Source organism: Trachemys scripta, chromosome 10, assembly GCF_013100865.1.
Source record: "Trachemys scripta elegans isolate TJP31775 chromosome 10, CAS_Tse_1.0, whole genome shotgun sequence".
Taxonomy (NCBI): Eukaryota; Metazoa; Chordata; order Testudines; family Emydidae; genus Trachemys; species Trachemys scripta.
Window position 1 is genome coordinate 81,057,240 of NC_048307.1, and position 19,955 is coordinate 81,077,194.

General features: G+C 40.9%; 1 protein-coding gene across 1 annotated transcript in view; it reads left to right on the forward strand.

Annotated features, from left to right (window-relative positions):
- SMAD3 (SMAD family member 3) overlaps positions 1–19,955 on the forward strand; it is a 98,934-nt gene that overhangs the window by 66,367 nt on the left and 12,612 nt on the right. Inside the window, exons 2-5 of the mRNA XM_034783463.1 lie at positions 11,129–11,322; positions 12,512–12,646; positions 13,455–13,529; positions 15,733–15,783. Of these exons, the coding sequence (XP_034639354.1) occupies positions 11,129–11,322; positions 12,512–12,646; positions 13,455–13,529; positions 15,733–15,783 (455 nt within the window). The remainder of the gene's footprint in view (positions 1–11,128; positions 11,323–12,511; positions 12,647–13,454; positions 13,530–15,732; positions 15,784–19,955) is intronic.

Genomic DNA, 19,955 nt, shown 5'->3' on the forward strand with positions numbered 1-19,955 from the left:
TTTCAAAGGCACCTGAGTAATGAAGTCCCAGTGACTTTCAATTAAACTTAAGCTCCTAAATGCGTATGTCATTCTTGAAAATGGGATTTAGGCACTTCTGAAAATTTTACCCTTGATCTATTACTCAGTCCAAGAAAAAAGGTTTGGCTCAGAACATCAGATTTTGAAATAACTACTTTTCAAACTGAAAGGGAAGCTGTGACACTTTTTTTTTGGACCATATAATAAAATAACAGCAATAAAGCTAAAGTAGCCACAAACTAATCCTAAAAAGATAGAGGCTGTTGTATAGTGTATTTTTAGTTATATCTGTTATAAAGCACATGTGTTCTCTGCACCAAACACCAAAGTGTTTCCATAGGAAAGGTTGGATAAATTCCAACTTGATAGAACACACAAACACTTATTTGAGGAGTCGGTTCCTAACAACCATATGCTGCTCTCAGCCTTGAAGTTCCCATTGAAAACAGTGGGAATTGCACAAGTAGCGGGGAATGGTCCAGGGCCTTAAAATTGTCATTGTAGTGCTACTGCTAATCACCCACCCCTCCTTTCTATTTTAAACAGCATATGTGTTTGAGGTAACAATTTTCTCCATCCGTTGAAAACTAGGCAATGTAGTAATTTCTTTTTCGGTGCTTAACATGCCTATTAATCTTTAGATTCTGTTTTGCTTCTGACTTCTTCAGGAAATATTCTCAGCTGGTGTAAATTGTCCTAGCTCCGTTGACTTCAGGGGAGCTAGGACAATTTACACCAGCTGAAGATTTGCCCCTTAGTGTTTAAATAGTAAGAAATTTTAGGACCAGATCCTCAGTTGGTGTAAATAAGTATAGCAGCATTGGAAGTCATCGGATCTGTGCTGGTTTACAGCAGCTTAAGATCTGGTCCTTAAATTTTTGTCAGCTCGGTAGTGTTATTGTGTAGGCATATTACACAGCCCTCCTTTTAAGGACTTTTGTGTTGAATGCACCAAGTATTATGCAAAATGCGTTGAGTCGTCTTATGGAACTTTCCCTCATGGCCTGTAAACGTAGCCATCAGTATGCCTGGACCCTCCCTTGAAAGAATAACCTGTTGGTGCAGCGGGGATGAGAGTGCATACTCTCAGGAGTTTGAGGCTGGCGTTAGACCCGTGATTTTGGGAGGTAATGGTGAGCTTTGGCTCATTCATTAAAGTGCTTTCAAAGAGGGATATGCCTTTTTGAGAGACAACTTCTTCCTGTGTCTAGTTCTCCCCACTTCAGCCTCCATCAGGCCCACATACATATAAATTTAAATGAGTCTGGTGCAGCGCTTGGTAAATAAACACAGTTAAAACAGTAAAAAGATCAGGGCTGTTCAGAAGTACTATACCTAAAGTTAAGATATTAGAAAAATGTACTAAATGTCAGGTTTGCCTGAGGGGAGTTCAGTCACACAAGAGACTGTAGATGGAGATCTGAAATTTGTGTTTACTTTTTCTTTTGTTGATATTTTATTTGATATTTTAAATATATTTTAAAATCCTGCGTTTAAAAAAAAAAAAGAAAGAAAACAACTAAAATTGGAACCTTTTAAGCCTTTCTGGATGCAATTTCCATCTTCTTTCCCTACTCTGTGCCAATTTCTACTTGTGGAAAGCATGGTAGATTTTTAAATGATCACTTACTGGGTAAAATAAAATTTGCTTTTTGCAATTAAAAATATTTGTAGTTTGTTAACTTTCTTGATTCCTAATAACTGGCAACCACGGGCTGCCACAAGTTAGAGCCGTTTGTGAAACAGCGGCAAAGGGGCAAATTCAAAAGCATTGTGTGCTAGCTTAACTGCATAGTTCTCAGTTGCAGTCATTAGATGCTGAGTGTCTACGGCTCTGTGTGCTGCTTGGGAAATTGCCCCCGTGTTCCCAAAGGTTAATGCTATATTTTGAGATCTACAATCTTCTCTGCAGTATATATTCTCCTGGACAATGAATTCAACCCAGGAAGTGTATAGATCTATTAATTGGGAAGTTCAAAGCCAGAGTCCATTGTTATATCAGCCCTAAATTAGCATCTTTGGGCCTGATGCTGTATAAGGAATGTAGGATTGGACCCCTAGATTATGTCTCACTGATGTTGCTGTCTAGCAGTGGAGGAAAGTGGAAAAATAGATACATATATAATATATATATAATATATTTTTATATATAATATATATTTAAAAATTAATACATAAAGATTGACTCCAGGAAAGAAGGCTGTGTATGTCTGTCACCTTATGCCATCAGTGTAGCACATTACATACACAAGTGGCACAAACAATAAAGAGATTAATAAACAGTACTGTGGAAAAACTATTAGGATATAGCCATCAGGTAGTGAAATGAGCAAGATATAGCTACAGCCTTAAAGAAAATTAAATTAAGATTTGCCTGTTGAATGGATGCCAGCATGGAAAACAAAGTAGGTGCAGCTCAGTGATCAACCATCTTCACAACTGAAGATTAATTGAGGGAAATTTAACAAAGTAACAATGGACAGACAGTTTATGGTAAACCGATAAAACATGCTGATGTCTGAATCCGAAATTGGACATTGAAAAATAAGGTCCCAAGGCCCCTGCTAAAGCGTTTAGCATTGCTGGAAGCTTAATAAATGACTCATGCTGTCATAATCTGATCCTGACATCACCTTTGTGTGCTGTACTTCTTTAGCTGTTGACCAGAAAAAACAAGAACCAAATACCAAATCAAGACTAGCACATTTCAAAGAGTAATGAAGACTCTGGGAGATAAAATATGCAAAGGACAGCTTGACTGTTCCTGTAGTGTCAAACAGGCTGCAACTGATGTGCAAACAAAATGGCCTGTGAGGTCAAAGGGCATGGAATTCTCTTACCATCCTTCAAAATCTTTACCTCTGGTATGGCAGCCCCCTCTGCACAGGATCTCCTGGCCAGCTGATACATGTAGTTGTGCCACCCATTGGCTGTGATCCTGTACAGTGTTATGAATTAAGACCCACAGAAAACTGCATAGTGACACCCCAAAGGTGCAGTAATCCTGTGTGGGCTGTAGACTGTGTCGCCTGCCACCCCTTCACACCATTAACTGCACGGGTTCTGCTGTCTGTTGCAGCAAATTTAAAAGGACTGCTAATGGTCAGAGGCTTTGTACCTAAAGAACATTTAACAGATCAACAAAATGTCTGACGTGACAGATGAGTGGGTCTGTATTTACCCCATGGATATTTTTTCTGATTCAGGAGGAGGAGTGTTCAGTGGGAAGCGCAAGATGAATGGGAGTTTCTTAGGCTATGGCTACACTACAACTTCTGTTGGCATAGCTTAGGTTGCGCAGTGTGTGAATAAACTACCCCTTGAGTGACATAATTTATGCTGACATAAGCAATCGTGTGCACAGTGCTATGTCAGCAGGAGAGATTTTGCCCCCGACATGGCTTCGGCTGTTCACGGAGGTGGTTTTATTATGACCATGGGAGAGCGCTGTCCTGTTAGAACAGAGTGTCTTCACCAGAGATGTTACAGCAGCACAGCTGCCTTGATGCAGCTGCGCCACTGCAGTGCTGTACATGTAGACATTCCTTTAGATAGACCTAGGTGCAAATAAGAGAGATGGTTACCAGTATGAAATAACTCTGAGGTTATAGAAAGAGAGTTGTGATCTTGAGACAGCACTGAGTGTAAGGAACTCCTGAGAGCTAATACTGGCTCTGACACTGACTCATGTTTGGTCTTGGGAAAATCACTTAACCTCCATCATTTCAATTTCACATCTTTGAAATGGGAGTAACAAATACATAATTTCCCCACAAAGATGTGATAAGGATTAATTATATGTTTGTCAGGTAGTCAGAAGTGCTAACTAGAAGCAGTATTAATTTATTATTAGATTCCTATATGCTTGTGCACACATAATATATCAACGCTGCAAGCCTTAACAGAATACGTTTACTCCCGTTTCTAGAAATTGAGTAATATCATTGTTAAGCTGAATCACATGTTGGAAAGTTTAGAGTTGCTGAGCAAATTGAGGAGAAAGAAATGGCAAGGGATCAACTATTGAATTACAAATGTGCTGCATGGGTCATTTTTTATTCAGTGTTGCTCATTTGGCCAGTATTCAGGGAAAGTTGAGATTTTATCCAACTTTTCTGTGAAACTCTATGGATATTTCAGGTCTCTGCAAACAAAAGCCAGATTTTTCTATGTGAATAAATGCTTACTTTCCTGGAATACACCAGGTGTGCGGTCAGTAAGGAGCTACTTATCCTGTTTGGTGCTTAACAGAAAAACACAACCTGTCGATATAATTCTTGGTAATGGTGCATTTTAATAGCATACTGACAAGCCACTTGTCATTTTAAAAACAGACTTCTGCTCGCTGTCTTTAATAAGAACCCCTTGGAAGCTTGGGACTTAAATAATTTTTCTTTTTCCACCCTCACCCTTTTCATTCCGCATACACACTGGTTTGTTATTGTACGGTTTGGTAGTTAGATTTGGTTTGTATTTATTTGTTGTAAGGAGTATTGGAGCATTTGGCTTTTTTAGAAGATGAGGAGAATGGATATAAGTGTTATGCACTTTGCAAATGAGAGTGTGTATGTGTGGCAAGGAGGGGGAGTGTTGTGCAGGATGGTGTCAAAGTAGGCCAAATTTTGAACTTAGCCACCCTGACAGTAATCTCACTACAACTGTGCATCATGTGTAGTACTAAGCACTGCTGACTTTTGTTTGCTTTAAAGGGATTGAATTTGCCCTGACCAATAATTGTAGGGTAGATGGTTGAAGGAAAGGATTGAATAATCCAGTCTGTTTTTTTTTTTTTTTTTTTAAAAGACAAACCTGAAAATGCTAAATGAGGAAAAGTGGAAATGACAGCGGTCCCACTCCTGAAAGGTGCTGATTCCTCCTGTGAGGTGGGACGCATGCTTAGTTTTCACTGACTGCAGGGGGTATGAGGACGTTCAGCATCTCACAATGAAGAGAACAATTTAATAGCACAACCACATTTTATGCATTAGTCCTCCAAACCAAGTTCCCATTCTGCAGTACAACATTCTCCTACTCACTTTTCAATGTTTGCAGAGTTTACTTAGTCAGCAGAAAGCTATAGTGGGTTGTGAAAAATATTTACTTTAGGTGTTTTCTTTAGTTTACCACCAAAACTCATTACTGCCCAATACTTTTGGGGCAGCAAATAGCTTGGATACAGTTTGATGTAACACTTTCTTGAGTCCAGTAGACTTTCTCAGTTGTGTAACAAAAGGGAATCTGAACAACATAAAAACTACGGGGTCATTCTTAAATCTGTTTAGTCTAAAATATTACTTCTCGTGATGCCGCTGGGCAGTTGTGTTAACTGTAACTTATGCTCTTCTTCAAGCATACAAATGTCTGGAATCTAGATCTCATTTCCCTCATTTGGTATTTTACCACCTATGACTGATTATTAGATGACTGATATGATCCATGGGGGAAACATCTCGGTCCATTCTCAAGTTCACATGTATCACCGTCACTTATTCTTCTGTTGCTGCCTCTGAACACACACTGGCTGTGTTGGGTAGACCAAAATGTGCTGCTCCTGGGCAACAGCCTGGAATAACCACATAAAGCTCCACCTTTAAAATGTCTGCGTCATAGGAGACTTTTGTTTCCACATCCTTTGCTGCTTAGTCCCACCACACAATTTTGGGACACTTGACAGGTTCAGCTGCAGCCAATGGTAGGAAACATAATTTCCTGCCACAGGAAATGGTACTGCAGTTGGAGAAAATCACCCAACATTACAACCTCATTTAAAGAGCTTGAGCACTGAAAGAAGATCCTGTCAAGTAGCCATGGGTGTGGAACTGTATCCCGGCTGGCATCAAGTCAACCTACAAGTGGAGAGCTGCGCAACTGAGGCTGGTTAAATGGAAGATGGGGGAGCAGCTTAGCAGAGAACTGGAGAAAGGCCACGATGGACACTTGTCTTTACTTCAGTTGTGAATATATTTGCCGTGACAATGGCCACTGTGGTTGAGATTTGAATGCCCAGATGCCTTAGGCGGCTTTGGAAAATCTCAGGCTTAGAGTTGAGGTTACGGTTTATGAATGGTGACTGGTGGGGGATGGCGGGGGGGGAGATTTGGCACCTGCTTAGTGGAGAGATCTAGTGTGTGTGTGTGTGTGTGTGTGTGTGTGTGTGTGTGTGTGTGTGAGAGAGAGAGAGAGAGAGAGAGAGAGAGAAACATCTGCTTACTCGGGTTGTCAGTAAACTTCCATTGAGTATGGTAATCAGGCTCCCATGTTCCAGTTACTGCCTCAGTTTCAGTGCTTCAGCCTCCAAATATCCTTCCATATCAACCAAGCAGAACTCTACTTAGTACAAACCAGGAATGCCTCAGGCTGCAGACCTCCTATGCTGGAAAGCATTGTTAAATAAGCAAGCTAAAAAACAAAAGGCTTTGTGTTGTTGCAGTTAGCTGTTCCCAAAAGCCACTGCCTTTTTCTAGTCATTGACATTTGCTCCTGCTAGTTGGCACCATGTGTTTCTTCCAACCCTTTTACAGAAAGGAGCATCTTGGAGAAATACTTGAAGATGCATTACAGCATTATCTGTATCCTGGTGCGTTCGAATTGGATGAAAGTAGCACAGGGAGAAGACTCACACAGAGCTTGAGGTGCCACAGGAGGATAGAAATTCTAATGATTAACTCCTCCCATCTGGGTCACAAATGTAATCACTACCCCACCACGCATCATAGTATCATCCAAGCATTGAGGGGAGGATATACGGGTAATCTTCTCCTCAGTCCTGCTTCTTTTGGTAGTGAGACTTGCCTCTATCCTATCATGGCAGGGACCCTGGAGATATACCTATCTGTCTGTCTGTCTGTCTATCTCATAGAACTGGAAGGGACCCCTGAAAGGTCATTGAGTCCAGCCCCCTGCCTTCACTAGCAGGACCAAGTACTGATTTTTGCCCCAGCTCCCTAAGTGGCCCCCTCAAGGATTGAATTCACAATCCTGGATTTAGCAAGCCAATGCTCAAACCCCTGAGCTATCCTTCCCCCCAAAGAAAAGCTCATGTCTAACGAGCCTTCTTTTATGTTTGCACAGCACCTAGCACGCTATGGGTGCTGCCAGAAACTAATAATAAACTAGATAAAAAAAAATGGAAGCCAACGGTACAATAAGTATATTTCTTTTGCATGAGCAACTTAGACCAGTGTAGCAGGAATTTAATTGAATGAATGTTGTTTGGATCATTCCAGTGCATCACATGGCGAGATGCTAAGCAGATTGTGGTAGCTTACTGAGCAGCATGTTTATAGCCCAGTAAACCCCTCAGTCATAAGAAAATAGGAATTGGCATGCTGGATCAGTCCCTCTAGTCTGGTATCCCATCTCAGACAGTGTCCAGTGTCAGATGGGGCAACAGAAGACGCAAGCCTGCTCTACAACCCAGCTGGCGTTCTTCCCAAGAAGACACCAGTGGGGCTGTTTCATCCCAAATCCCTTTGCAGAGAGGCTGAAGAGAGATTTCACAAGAATGAAAATATAATTAACCTATAGGAGTGTTTTGTGCATATCTTCATTCTTTCTCTATCGCCTTTCATTATTACTGTGTACTGAAATAAAATGTATTCTGCTCTGTTTCAAAAGGTTTTCCTTAGATAAGACCCTTGGCTGGTCCATCTCTCCTTCTTTCCTATCAAGAAATAGCACTCAGATTGCAAGTAACTTCAGATACCAAACACACTTTCTACAGCTTGCATAATATCTAACAAAAATATGGAGCTTCAGAAGAAGTCACTGTGAATTATCTGTTTTTAGCCTGTTGTTGTTTCACATAATCACAATAGAGCTATTCAGAGTTTGAGTGTACCATGGTTTAAACATCTAGATGGGTATTGAGTCAGGATCCTGGCTTAGTATCTCTTGTTGCTGACTCCAGGTAGGGCAAAGCCATCTACTTAGATCATGTCTACACTTACCGGAGATCGACGCCGCTGCGATCGGTGCAGCGGGGGGTCGATTTAGCGGGTCTAGTGAAGACCCACTAAATTGACTGCAGAGTGCTCTCTGGTCAATTTCGGTACTCCACCGAAACGAGAAGAGAAAGGTAAGTTGATGAGAGAGCATCGACGCAGTGCAGTGTAGACACAGCAGTAAGTCGACCTAAGCTATGTCAACTCCAGCCACGTTATTCACGTAGCTGGAGTAGTGTAACTTAGGTCGACTTATCCTGGTAGTGTAGACAAGGACTTAGTGTTTTCTGGCAGACTTTTTGATTTAGTCAGACAGCAAAGGCTAAGGCTTTTGCTTCCAGGTTCAGTCCCTCTACCAGTCACTGTGCATGTATGGGTACACAAGCATGTTTCTCATTTAACACGTGACAAAATCCAGTGACCCATGTATGGGGTAAAGGATACTTGATTTAAAAATAAATAAACTTAACCTCCTCCCTGCATTTTCATCCTCTCTTGTATATCACATGCTCTACTGTCACAATGGGAATATAAGTACAGACAGGCAGGAGAAGTAACAGGGACTGACACAGCTTTCCTGGATTTTTGTTGGCTGTTCTTGTTGGATATTTGGAAACTCTGTGAAAGTTTGCATGTGTTCTCACATGGCATCCAGGAAATGAGTAAGACATACAAGGCCAACTCATTTGCATTGCTTCACCTCCCCTCCCCCTACCCCCGTCAACATCTTTTACCAAGGGTACTTGGAGTACTGGGAGGAGATTGATCTTCCCTCCAACTGATGGGAGAATTCACCTTGTAGGTAAAAAGTCTGTCCTATCCTGACAGATGTATAGGAGAAAGATCCTTGCTTACTGGTCATTCCCAGGTGGTGCATGATCTGTGTTGGATCTTCTCTCTTTCTTTGAAGGCTTGCTGAAGAAGCGAAGGTACCTGAGGAAACGGATTAACTTTCCCCTTCAGTTTGTACAGCAGACAGCTATTAATGTCAATCTAAATCTGTCTGTGCCGCTGTAATGGCAACAGTGATGGGAAATTGTTGGAAAATGTGTCAGGATTATGCTTTCTGTGGGACTGGGATGATTGTGATAATCTATATGCTATTTTTCCCCTCTGTCCTTTGCCCCCATCCAGATATGGTGAACTACCCTAAATAACTTTGTCCTTCCTAGCGGACACTGACTTTTTAAACATTGTGAGTACCAAGGAAGTGGGAAAAAAAGTGGTCTGATTTAATTCCTTGTTTCTTTGCTTAACTTTAATAAACAAATTCCTCCTGTGCGAAAATAATTTATTTTGAACCTGTTGATATTGACTTAGAAATTTTCCACGTTATCATCAACTAGTAGATGGAGAATAAAGATCTAATCCTGCTCCCACTGAAATCAATGCCAAAGCTCCCATTTATCTCACTGGAAGCCCAGTCAGGCCCTATAATTTTAGGGAATGTAGATTTTGTTGAACTGGTTGCTCTAGAATCTGGATAAATCCATTTCTAATAATTCCCTTCCATCAAGCCCCCAGTGTGCCCGAATACCATCCCTGGTCACCAGTCACCTGGGTTTTGATAGAATACTTTATTCTGACATGCAAGTCCTTCCTGTTTCCTCAGAAACATTTTGTATTTGGCTTTCTTCTGTTGAGTCTTTCACCTGAAAATCCTATTTCCTGCTTGAAATGTCCTAAAAAGGAATGAGGCAGATTGTTAGCAGCAAAGCTCGGTCTGAGAGGAGATTTGGTAAATATGCCAGATATTCAAGTGTTTGACCTCCCCTTCACGGAAAAATCTAAAGAGTGGGATACACCCTTGCTCTATTTTTGCACATTGAGAATGTGTGATCCATAAATAATAACCAAGGAGCACCATAAAGAAATATGTGTCTACTATAAATAAGCCCCATGGACTCTTAAGCCATATTTCAGGGCTGTAACATAATCACTGGTTTTGGGTGTTTTTATAACCTATGAGAGCAGGTCCCTCGGTGGTACAGATTTCTTATATGCTTTCTGCATACAGTTGTTTGCAACCTGCGAGTTCTGCTACATTGCCAAATGAAGTGCATGTCAGCTGTAGCCAGTATTAGTTATTTGTACATCACCCTTTGTTATAAAGATATTTACAAGAGGTGTGTGTATTTTATAACAGTCCCGCTACCTCTGCTTTTGGGAAGAGTCTTGTTGGGCTGCCATCCTCCACCCTGTTTTTTAGGCTAGTTTATAACTCTTTGGGGCGGGGAAATCACTACATCCTGAACCCAGACAGAGGATTTAGTGGGAAAACAATTCTGTTTGTTTATAGATTTTTGGGGACAACTCAGTGTAGGAATAATAATTTTTTAAAAACCCTAAACATAGAGGTTTCATGTCCTTACCTACAGACTGTGGAGCAGGTCTTCTGGTTTCATTTTCTCCCCCCCCCCCCCCCGTTTATTTAGGCATCTTAAGTGTAGGAAATTGGCATATAGTAATTTTTGTTGGCATTTAAAAATGTGAGTGCCTGTATTAATTTTATTCTTCATCTGCATTGTGGATGATCACAATGCAATAGATTATAATGTTTTTTATGTTTTTTAAAAGTTATAACCTTTCATTAATATGTTTTTAAAACATATTGTCTTTAAATGTGTAGGGCCAAATTCTTAGAGCTATCCAAAGGGTCTCTTCAATAGGGCAAGTAACCATACTTCAGAAGCACCATTCATGTGCTGTATTCTGGTAGGCAGCAGCCTCCCCCACCGCACCGTTCTCTTTGCCCCCAAATTAGTTTCTGCCAGGAGCATGAATGATCTGCCCCAGGGCTGTTAATGAATAAAGCCATCTGTGAGTCAGAGAAACTGTCACGCACCCAGACTTCCTTACATATCTAGGCCGTGACCCAGAATACTTCTTTGCAGCTCCTATTGCAGAGAAGTGGCCTCTGGATTTTGAGGGGAGCCACGTCAGGGCATCTTTCATTCTCCTGCTGCTAGCTGCAACCTTCCTGTTGGGTACCTTCGCACAGCACCTGCCAGAGTCTGGTCAATAGTCTGTATGTATTTTTACATATACATTAGTTCCAGGCCGGTTGTTGACTTTTGTCAGTTTTCTTTAATACTGTACATCTCTGAGATGAAGAAAAGCAAAACACATACATGTTCATTATCATCATTATTTTCTTCATGCAGATCACTAGATGGCCGGTTGCAAGTCTCCCACCGTAAAGGGCTTCCCCATGTGATCTACTGCCGGCTATGGCGTTGGCCAGACCTTCATAGCCACCATGAGCTGCGTGCCATGGAGATGTGCGAGTATGCCTTTAACATGAAGAAAGATGAAGTCTGTGTCAACCCCTATCACTACCAAAGAGTGGAGACTCCAGGTATTGTGGACATTCTGGGTATTTCAGCTTTTCCATGCAAGGGCAGGAGTCTGTTTAAAGTTTCAGGACAAAATAAAAATAGCATGCGTGGTGTTTTAAAACCAAAAGGTTTCTATTATTAGCTACCCCTCCCTAGCTCCCTCCCACTTCTTGTGGTGAAATAATGCATCTATCTACATCTTTATTTATGGTGAAGAGAGGGAAACTTCAGCACACACAAATCAACAAAATCTAAGTTTAAGCAGGTTGCATTCCTGCCAAGCTCCAAACATATTATTTGTGTGCACATATAGGGCTTGTCTACACTACCGTGCGGGGTCAATCTAAGATATGCAGCTTCAGCTACGTGAATAGTATAGCTGAAGTCCACGTACTTAGATCTACTTACCGCGGTGTCTTCACTGTGGTAAGTCGACAGCTGACACTCTCCCGTCGAGTCTGCTTGCGCTCCTCGTTCTGGTGGAGTACTGGAGTCGGCGGGAGAGCACTCAGTGGTCGATTTATTGTGTCTATACTAGAAGCGATAAATCGCCCCCCACTGGATTGATCGCTGCCCACTGATCCAGCGGTTAGTGTAGACAAGCCCATAGAGAGAGTCCAAACTTTAATTCTGTTCCTTGGGTGTTGTTTATTTACTTATTTTGCTGATGAGTGTAGCTGTTTCTAAGGATTGCTCCCTGTACTAACCCTCTATTTGTCCCTAGCTCCGTGTGCTTCTGCGAGATTCAAACTCTCTCTTATATCCATAGTTGTTGCTAATAGGATCTCACTGGTCTATCTTTCAGTGTCAGTCAGCAGAACAGCCCTAGATTTCTATACAGAGACCCTACAATATTAACTTTGCTCTAACTTAGAATTTTCTTTTTCCATCTCCTGACGTATCTTGTCTTCTCTGTGACTCTCTCTTAGATTGCTAATATCTCAGGATAGGGATTGTCTTTATTTTTGTGTCCTATACAGCACCAAACATCTTGTCAGCACTTGGTAATATTTTACCACTAGCCTTTCCTGGAGCCACTTGCATAGTTCTGAATGCTGATTGGAGTTACCTGCATGTGTAGGAGTGCTATTCCAAGGAGTGGGTTTCTCCTCATTTTCTAATATTTCATGTTGGGTCAGTGTAAGGTGTCATGTTATAAACTTGCTGCTAATGTCATTGTCCTGCTCTGTTTACTTTCCATCTGTCCAGTTTTACCTCCAGTGCTGGTCCCAAGGCACACAGAGATTCCAGCAGAGTTCCCGCCATTAGACGATTATAGTCATTCCATTCCAGAGAACACTAACTTCCCGGCAGGTATTGAGCCACAAAGCAACTACATTCCAGGTACAGTATGGCCTCCATCTAACAAACAAAGGGGGTGAAGAAAGAGCCTATTGCCCAGTAAATGACTGATACATATATCCTGTAGGTTTAATATTAGGCCCCAAGGGTTATGTGGCACACTGGCTGAGCTCTGTTTTTCCCCATTCCATCATTACTCTCCTCATTAACCTTTAGAACTCCTGGGCTCCCTAACTGGCTGAATCAGATTGTGTTCGGATTTTGAGGTAGACAGAACCCATTCTTAATCTCTGATTTTAGCACAGTGGTATATTAACCAAAGTTCAAAAACACACACGCCGCTGCTTAAATGCTTTGCTGTACATTCTGCTCTGCCCCCTCAGTGGGATGGATTTAAAATACATTGTAGAGTCTAGTGTTGAGAGAACTTTCTGAAAACAAATTCAGGTTCAGACAAAATTTAGCCATTTCACATTTGGATAAGCCTTTGTGAATTTGAAAAAGCTAGTTAGCATATCTGACTGTATATCTGCATAAGGGTGTGTATCCATTATAGACCTACAGCTCAGCTATACTGGCAGTCCAGGAAGGTGCAATTCAGAGAAGAGAAAAACAAGAGGAAGGAAAACTGCAAAATCATTTTGAAATTTTATCTGAAACTAAAATCCTGATCTTCTGCTCCGTTATCATAAAAAGGCCTCCTATGGCCTCTACTCACCTTCTTGTGTTTCCTCCCCCTTTATAAAGTATTTCATTGGTCTGCTATGAATAGAGATCAGATACATTTATTTTGATAATGTATGAACTCTGCAAACAACTGTAATTGACAGTTTAATCTCCTGATTTCCAGAGACACCTCCTCCAGGTTATCTGAGTGAGGATGGAGAAACCAGTGACCATCAGATGAACCACAGCATGGATGCAGGTGGGTCATCTTTGGCGGTTTCCTGTAGCTTTCTGGGTCAAATCCTGAGACTCTTACTTAGTTCTTAGGCCACCAGCGAGTTCCCTGACTAAGGGTCTTGGCATCTGACCCTTTAAATATGTCATTATATTGCATATTTATTTGTTACACTATAACATGCAGAGGATTTTGGTTTTGGGGCCATTTTTATATCTAGGCTTCTCTTTTTCTCTTTTGAGTGCTGATGAGTAGATTTTTTTTTTTTTTTTTTTTGCTTCTGGCAGCAAAAATGGTGCAGGACAGATGCAGTTTGGATTCCTACACTGTATAACACACCTTAAACCCACTGGAAAAAGATTCACCATGCACTCCTGTGCCCCAGAGCACTGGCTGCTAGACACTTACTAGTAAACAGGAGAGTGGAGCACTGACCACTGGCCTCCCACCTTTCCTTGCAGTCAGAAGTTCTAGTGTCAGCATTTAGTCTGGGTCCTTATTATTAGAACTGTGCATGCATGCACAAATTGTGTACCCAGTCAGCTCATTCATTGAAAGCAATAGTGTGATCAGACCAAGTGTTTGCCCTTGCATTTAGGGATTAATCATGCATTTAGGGATTAATAACAAGAATTTTGGTTATAAATTGGGGACACATCAGTTGGAAGTAACAGAGGAGGAGAAGGACCTCAGAGTATTGGTTGATCACAGGATGACTATGAGCCGCCAATGTGATATGGCCATTAAGGTAGTTAAACAGATGAGGGCCTACAGCCCTCACTCACATAAGTAATCCTTACCCAAGACATCATGTTGATGTTGGAGTTACCCTTGTTAATAAGAGTTGCTGAATCCGTCCCTTAGTTTGTAAAAGCTGTGTTTGAAAAACAAAGACACATCTCTGGTTAAAATGGTTACTGCTTGAAAAGAGAAATACACAAATATGGGCTGCATTCAAACAAAGGGAGTGCAGGGACTAATTAATGCAGATACTGCACACAGTCAGCTCCCTTTCTGTGCATGTCTTGGACTTCAGAGTGCATGTGGGATTCTAAAAGAGGAATGACAGATTTACAGTCTCTCTCCACAATGATACAGATGGAGGAAGGCAAGCGTGGGTTTGTTTGTCCATATCAAACGTGAACCTACTGACATAATCCATTTTGGTCCATGCAATTATTGGTACTGTGGTTGACATCCGGAATGTAAATAGGGCCTTTTGGGATGAAATACTGGAACAGATTTGGCTGAGAAGATACCATAAATGCCCAATTTATGTTCAAATGCTATATCCGTTCTCTCTGCGGGTCTTCCACTCCCTCACATGTCATGGACTTTGTTCTTTTTATAAGAATGGATTTTTTAAAAAGCTAACAGAGCTCAGTGGAAGGCAAGGCTCTGCAACGTGCTCTCTTACCTGCCAAGCCTTCATATTTTCTTGCAAAGCTTCTGTGTAATGCCTCCTTTTTTTGTTGGAACAAACTCTGTTCAGCTGTTCAAAATATATGTGCATATTTTCCATACAGAATTAGAATGATAAAACCTACAACTCTGGTAATTGTGCATGCAAATTTACCTTTAATCACCTGATTCTCCATGGGCCTTACCTATATGGTAATTTTCACCATTGCAAAGTGAGCATAACATGCTACCTTGCTTCTCTGACAGTGAGTTACACTCACTTTGCAATAATTTTGCACTAGTGTAAATAAATACATAGGGTGGAGGGCAACAGAAAATCAAAGCTGTAGTTGTCTAAGTAGTTATCTTTGTGTGTAGTTGCCATGATAGTCCATGCAGTCATAGTAATGGCATATGCAAATGAAGCACACAAGCCTTCGTGCACAGTTTTGAAAATTGGGTCTCTGGTAAATGAAGACCTGGAGCAGCATGAAGATGCTTAGCAATATTATTTTGTATCATAATGATAGTATCTGTGAGCCTATGTAAATAATAATTGGCCATTGAGGAAACTGCAAGTCTTGCTTTTCCTGATCACAGAATGAAGTTCAACTGGGGCCTGGGATGCTTAAGAATTCCAAGATTGTTACATATTTCATCTATATCCATTGGGTTTAAGCAGCAAACACAATATTCTTAGACCAAAAAACATAAGTGCCCTTGGTTTGATCTTTAGAACCAAAAACCCATGTCAGCACTGATGTTTCTGTTTTCCTGTTTTTTCTATGCAGTTACCAGCTTAATCATCATCATTTTGATTTTTCAGGTTCTCCAAATTTATCTCCAAATTCTATGTCCCCAGCACATAATAATCTGGGTAAGTGTGCTGTCTCCAGAACTGTGTGTAATTATAGTGATAGGCATATGGAGGATATCTTAATGGTGATATTACTGCCTGATGTTGTGGCATTATTTAATGCTTCTTTGTGCTGATTCCCATTTATTATGGCGACAGTGATTCACAGTAGCTCAAAGTTAATACAGAGATCTGCGCTTACAACGTAGGGTTGGATATAAAACAAGATGCAGTGACAGACCAAAAAAAAAAAAAAAGGGGGAGAGGGGTGCCAGGGCGAATGAGTGTGAGGCTATAGCAAAAATAGGATCTGGTGATCACATAGGTTTGCCAGGAATGCATCCTGCTGGTTCTTATTTTAATAAATGTGTTTTAAATTAAACTCTATCTTCTAGAAAGCAACTATATAATTTTAGTTGCTTATTATCTATCTAAGGTGCTTATCTGACCACCATTATCTTATTATCTGAGTGCCTCACGATCTTTAATTGTATGTATCCTCACAACACCCTTGTGAGGCAGTACGGTATGAATATCCCTATTGTACAGACTGGGAACAGAGAGGCTAACTGACTTGCCCAAGGTCACACAGGTAGTCTGGTGGAGCAGGGCCAGATTGTAGCTGACCCCTTCATGGGCACACAAGGTGAGGTCAGGGACCGTTATGATGCCAATGCAAGCCTTCTGGTTCCCGTATATGTCCGACTACCTGAACTCAGGGGTGGGCTTAAGGCAGGCCCTTTGCACTGGCCAGAACAGCCGAATTCTTTCTGGGGACCTAGGCAGCAGTGTAGATCTCTGCAGCCCAGGGCTCATCTGTAGGCACCAAGAGCATAGTCCAGACCTTAGTATTATACCAACACATCAGTGGTTCTGTTTTCATCCTATCAACTAGAGTTATTTAAAATAATAAATAAGAGGAAAATGAAAGATGTAGAAATCAGGGTTGTATAATTCTCAGAGATAAACCTTGTAGATTTTGTGAGTATATTTCTGAACTTGCATTATCTCTTCAATGTGTATCCGATTGTGCTCTTTATTTTCATGTAGACTGACAGATCTAACCATATTGCTGGGCTCACCCCATTTGAAATTACTCTCAGCGGTCACCCTCATACAACCCAGCATACTGCAGGATCCGTTCTCTAAATGTTACTTAAGCCAGTAAACACAGACCACTTCAGATTACTCTTAAAATGCCACAGCCACAAAGCTTACATATGCTTACAGCCCTGGCACGGAGTATCTGGACAGCACTCCAGAATTTCAGGCATTGGCTGGCTTGCTTTTGGATGTCTCGGGCTAGTCAGTTTTTTTTTTTTTTTTTTTAAAAGGGTGCTGGATATATATATCTGGGTGGTACTAACATTTTTCTTTGGCTTAACTGTCAAAGTCTAAGAGGGAAGAGGGTTTTTTGGGGGGGTTGGCGGGTTGGTTTTTTTGACTGCATCCTTTATGCTCAAGTGTACTGTTTGTGAGTTGATTGGAATTTCCAATGTTTCTTATCAACATTTTAAAAAACAACAACAACAAAAACCCCAATCCGGATTGCTTTTTGTTGCTGCAGGTAGCAACCACCTCACCCACATCAGTAAGGAGTCTCTAGGAATCAAGCTTCAGTGTATATTTTTTTCCAACAAAGGCAAATGGTTATTAAACCATGCTGCTTGGCTGGCCAGTCTGTTGGATGTCTAATGTGGTGTCTGGTAGCAAAGACTAAATAAGGGCAGCCAAAGCATGTTAACCACAAGTAATCCATTTGTAGTCTCTGAAGCTGGAGTCAGAAAGTGTAATAATTTGAAATCAAATGAAAGGGACACAGCCAGGATTTACAAGATGAACATTTGTTGTTCTTTGACAAGTTCTTAGCTTGAGGAGGTTTAAAAAAATATATATATTTTTAAAATTTATTGTGGGGTGTTGAGTTGTGGGTAATTTTATAATAAGTAAAATGACACGTTGATAATCAAACCTGTCCTGTGTCAGTAGTGATGGAAGTCTTATTGCCATCTACACGCTGTTGGGTGATCTGCCCAAAATGAAGAGTTGGTGGTGGTAACAGGGTAGATGGTAATACAAAAACAAAAAACCCAACCCACTTCCTCCCTCAACCGACAGTATCAGGAGACAGGCCAAGGACTGAATGGGCCATGGGAACTGAACTCCCTTCTCCCTGCACTGCAGGTGGTCTCTCCAGATCAGAGGGAATGTTTTGGAATGTGAGTGCACCTGGCAAGGAGTCCACTCGAAAGGCCTTTTTTGTTCAAAGGTTTAGTTGTCAAGCACACATTTTTAGTGAAAGTTACAATACCAAGTGATCTCCTATTTCTTTTGTTTAAACTAAAAAAAAAAAAAACCCTAAACAAATCTATGATTACTGGTGCTGTGTGGATATTCAGATTGAGGTCAGGGAATTTATACGGCAGAGGGCCAGAATTGGGTATGCATATTGTTATCTATGAGTTTGGTATACTGGAAATCCATTGTCCACTTCCACAGTGTTGGCTCTACAAGAGGCTTGATGCAGACACTGCAAGTGAAATAACCACATACCATATGGTCAGATGAGTTAGTAATACAGGCCTCAGCTGTTTTCTGTGGTGCAACGCTGCTACTTCTTCCCCCCACCCCAAAAAGGGTGGTATTCCCAAGCCCTTCGGAAAGTGCAGTGGTTATAGAATGTAGTGATAATGAAGAGACAGCACTCACAGTCTCTCTTGCTTTCTCTCTGTGTGTTGCTTTAAGGATGAAGTTAGAGATGTGGCAGCCATAACTGGTACATATGGATTAAAATACAGAACTTCTGACAGAGACTGTGTCATCTGAGAATCCAGTGATGGTGTTGCCTTACGAAAAAATAATAACCAATCTAAATGTTAGGCCTTTAATATTTTATTCTGACCTGCCCTAGCCCAGTAGAGACCTTCCTGGCCAGCATCTTTGTAATTTAATGTAATTCTTGAATATCATTAGAGTTGGCTGAAATTTTCCACAGAAAAATATCAATTTTGATAAAAATTTCCCTACAGGTAGATTCTAAATGAATAGAGTCAGTATTTCAAAAATTAAATACATTTTTGCCTCAACTGTCATCTCATATCAGTTTTTTGGAAACTGAAAAACCTAAACATTCAATTTTCAGTTTTTGGATTTTCAGGGTTTTCCCCCCCCTCCCTCTGTTAAAAATTGTGAGGGAAGCCTGATGAAAAACCCCTTTTCGCACTTTTTTTTTTAATTTTTTCCAACTTAAAAAAAAAAAAAAAAAAGTGAGTGTTTTTTTTTTTTAACCTTTTCACACCTTTGAGAAACTTTTGTTTTGACTGGTTTCAATATTTACTGTGGAAAAGTGAAATTTTTGGACCAGAAGTTTCAAATGGCCATTTTCCCCACAAAGTTTTGAGTGGGAAAAATGTTGGGTTTCCAACAGGCACTGTGTATTATAACCATAACAAATGCTTGCTGCTCTGATCATACATAACAAGTGCCGTTTCTTGCTTGATGCAAGAATTTTCAGAAAGGAGCCACCAGTCCCATTCCATCTTTTTGTATAAAGTACTTCACCAAATTTCCATGAATAAGATCTGAGATAAATTCAGTGACCTATCTCACCGCAGGGTGAGTGCTGGGAAGAGCATGAAATGATTTGTTATATCAATTCACTTTATATTTTTACTTAGATTCATGTAAAGAGCCTGCAGTTGTTCTCCTCTGCAGCTGAGCCAACAGAAATACTGCTAGAGGTCTAGCTCAGAGATTATGGGAGAATAAGTTGGATGGGTCTCATCCCAGTACTCCGGGGACATTTATTGACCTCACCATTCAGCATGATAGGGATCCTTTCATGAGAGGGACTCAGGACAGGAAAAAGCAAGCATCTTGTGTATCAGAGTTGAAATGGATTGGCAGTGCTGTGTGTGGTAGATTGAAGGAGGGTTTACCTGGTTACTACATATCCTTTCTTTAGCTGTTTGCACAGTCCCTGTGGGCATTGTGTGGATCTAGCATTACTAAAAGTCCTTACTTGCGTGAGAACCAAATGCATAAAAATCAAAATGATACGTACAGACCACTTCTAACACAAGAGGTAACTCACCCTTTCCATGATGGCTTAAAACTTAGCATAAGCCTTACACCACAATCATAGGGCAGGCAGCATCATTAAACATTCAGCTGCATTTCTTAGAGATTAGTGC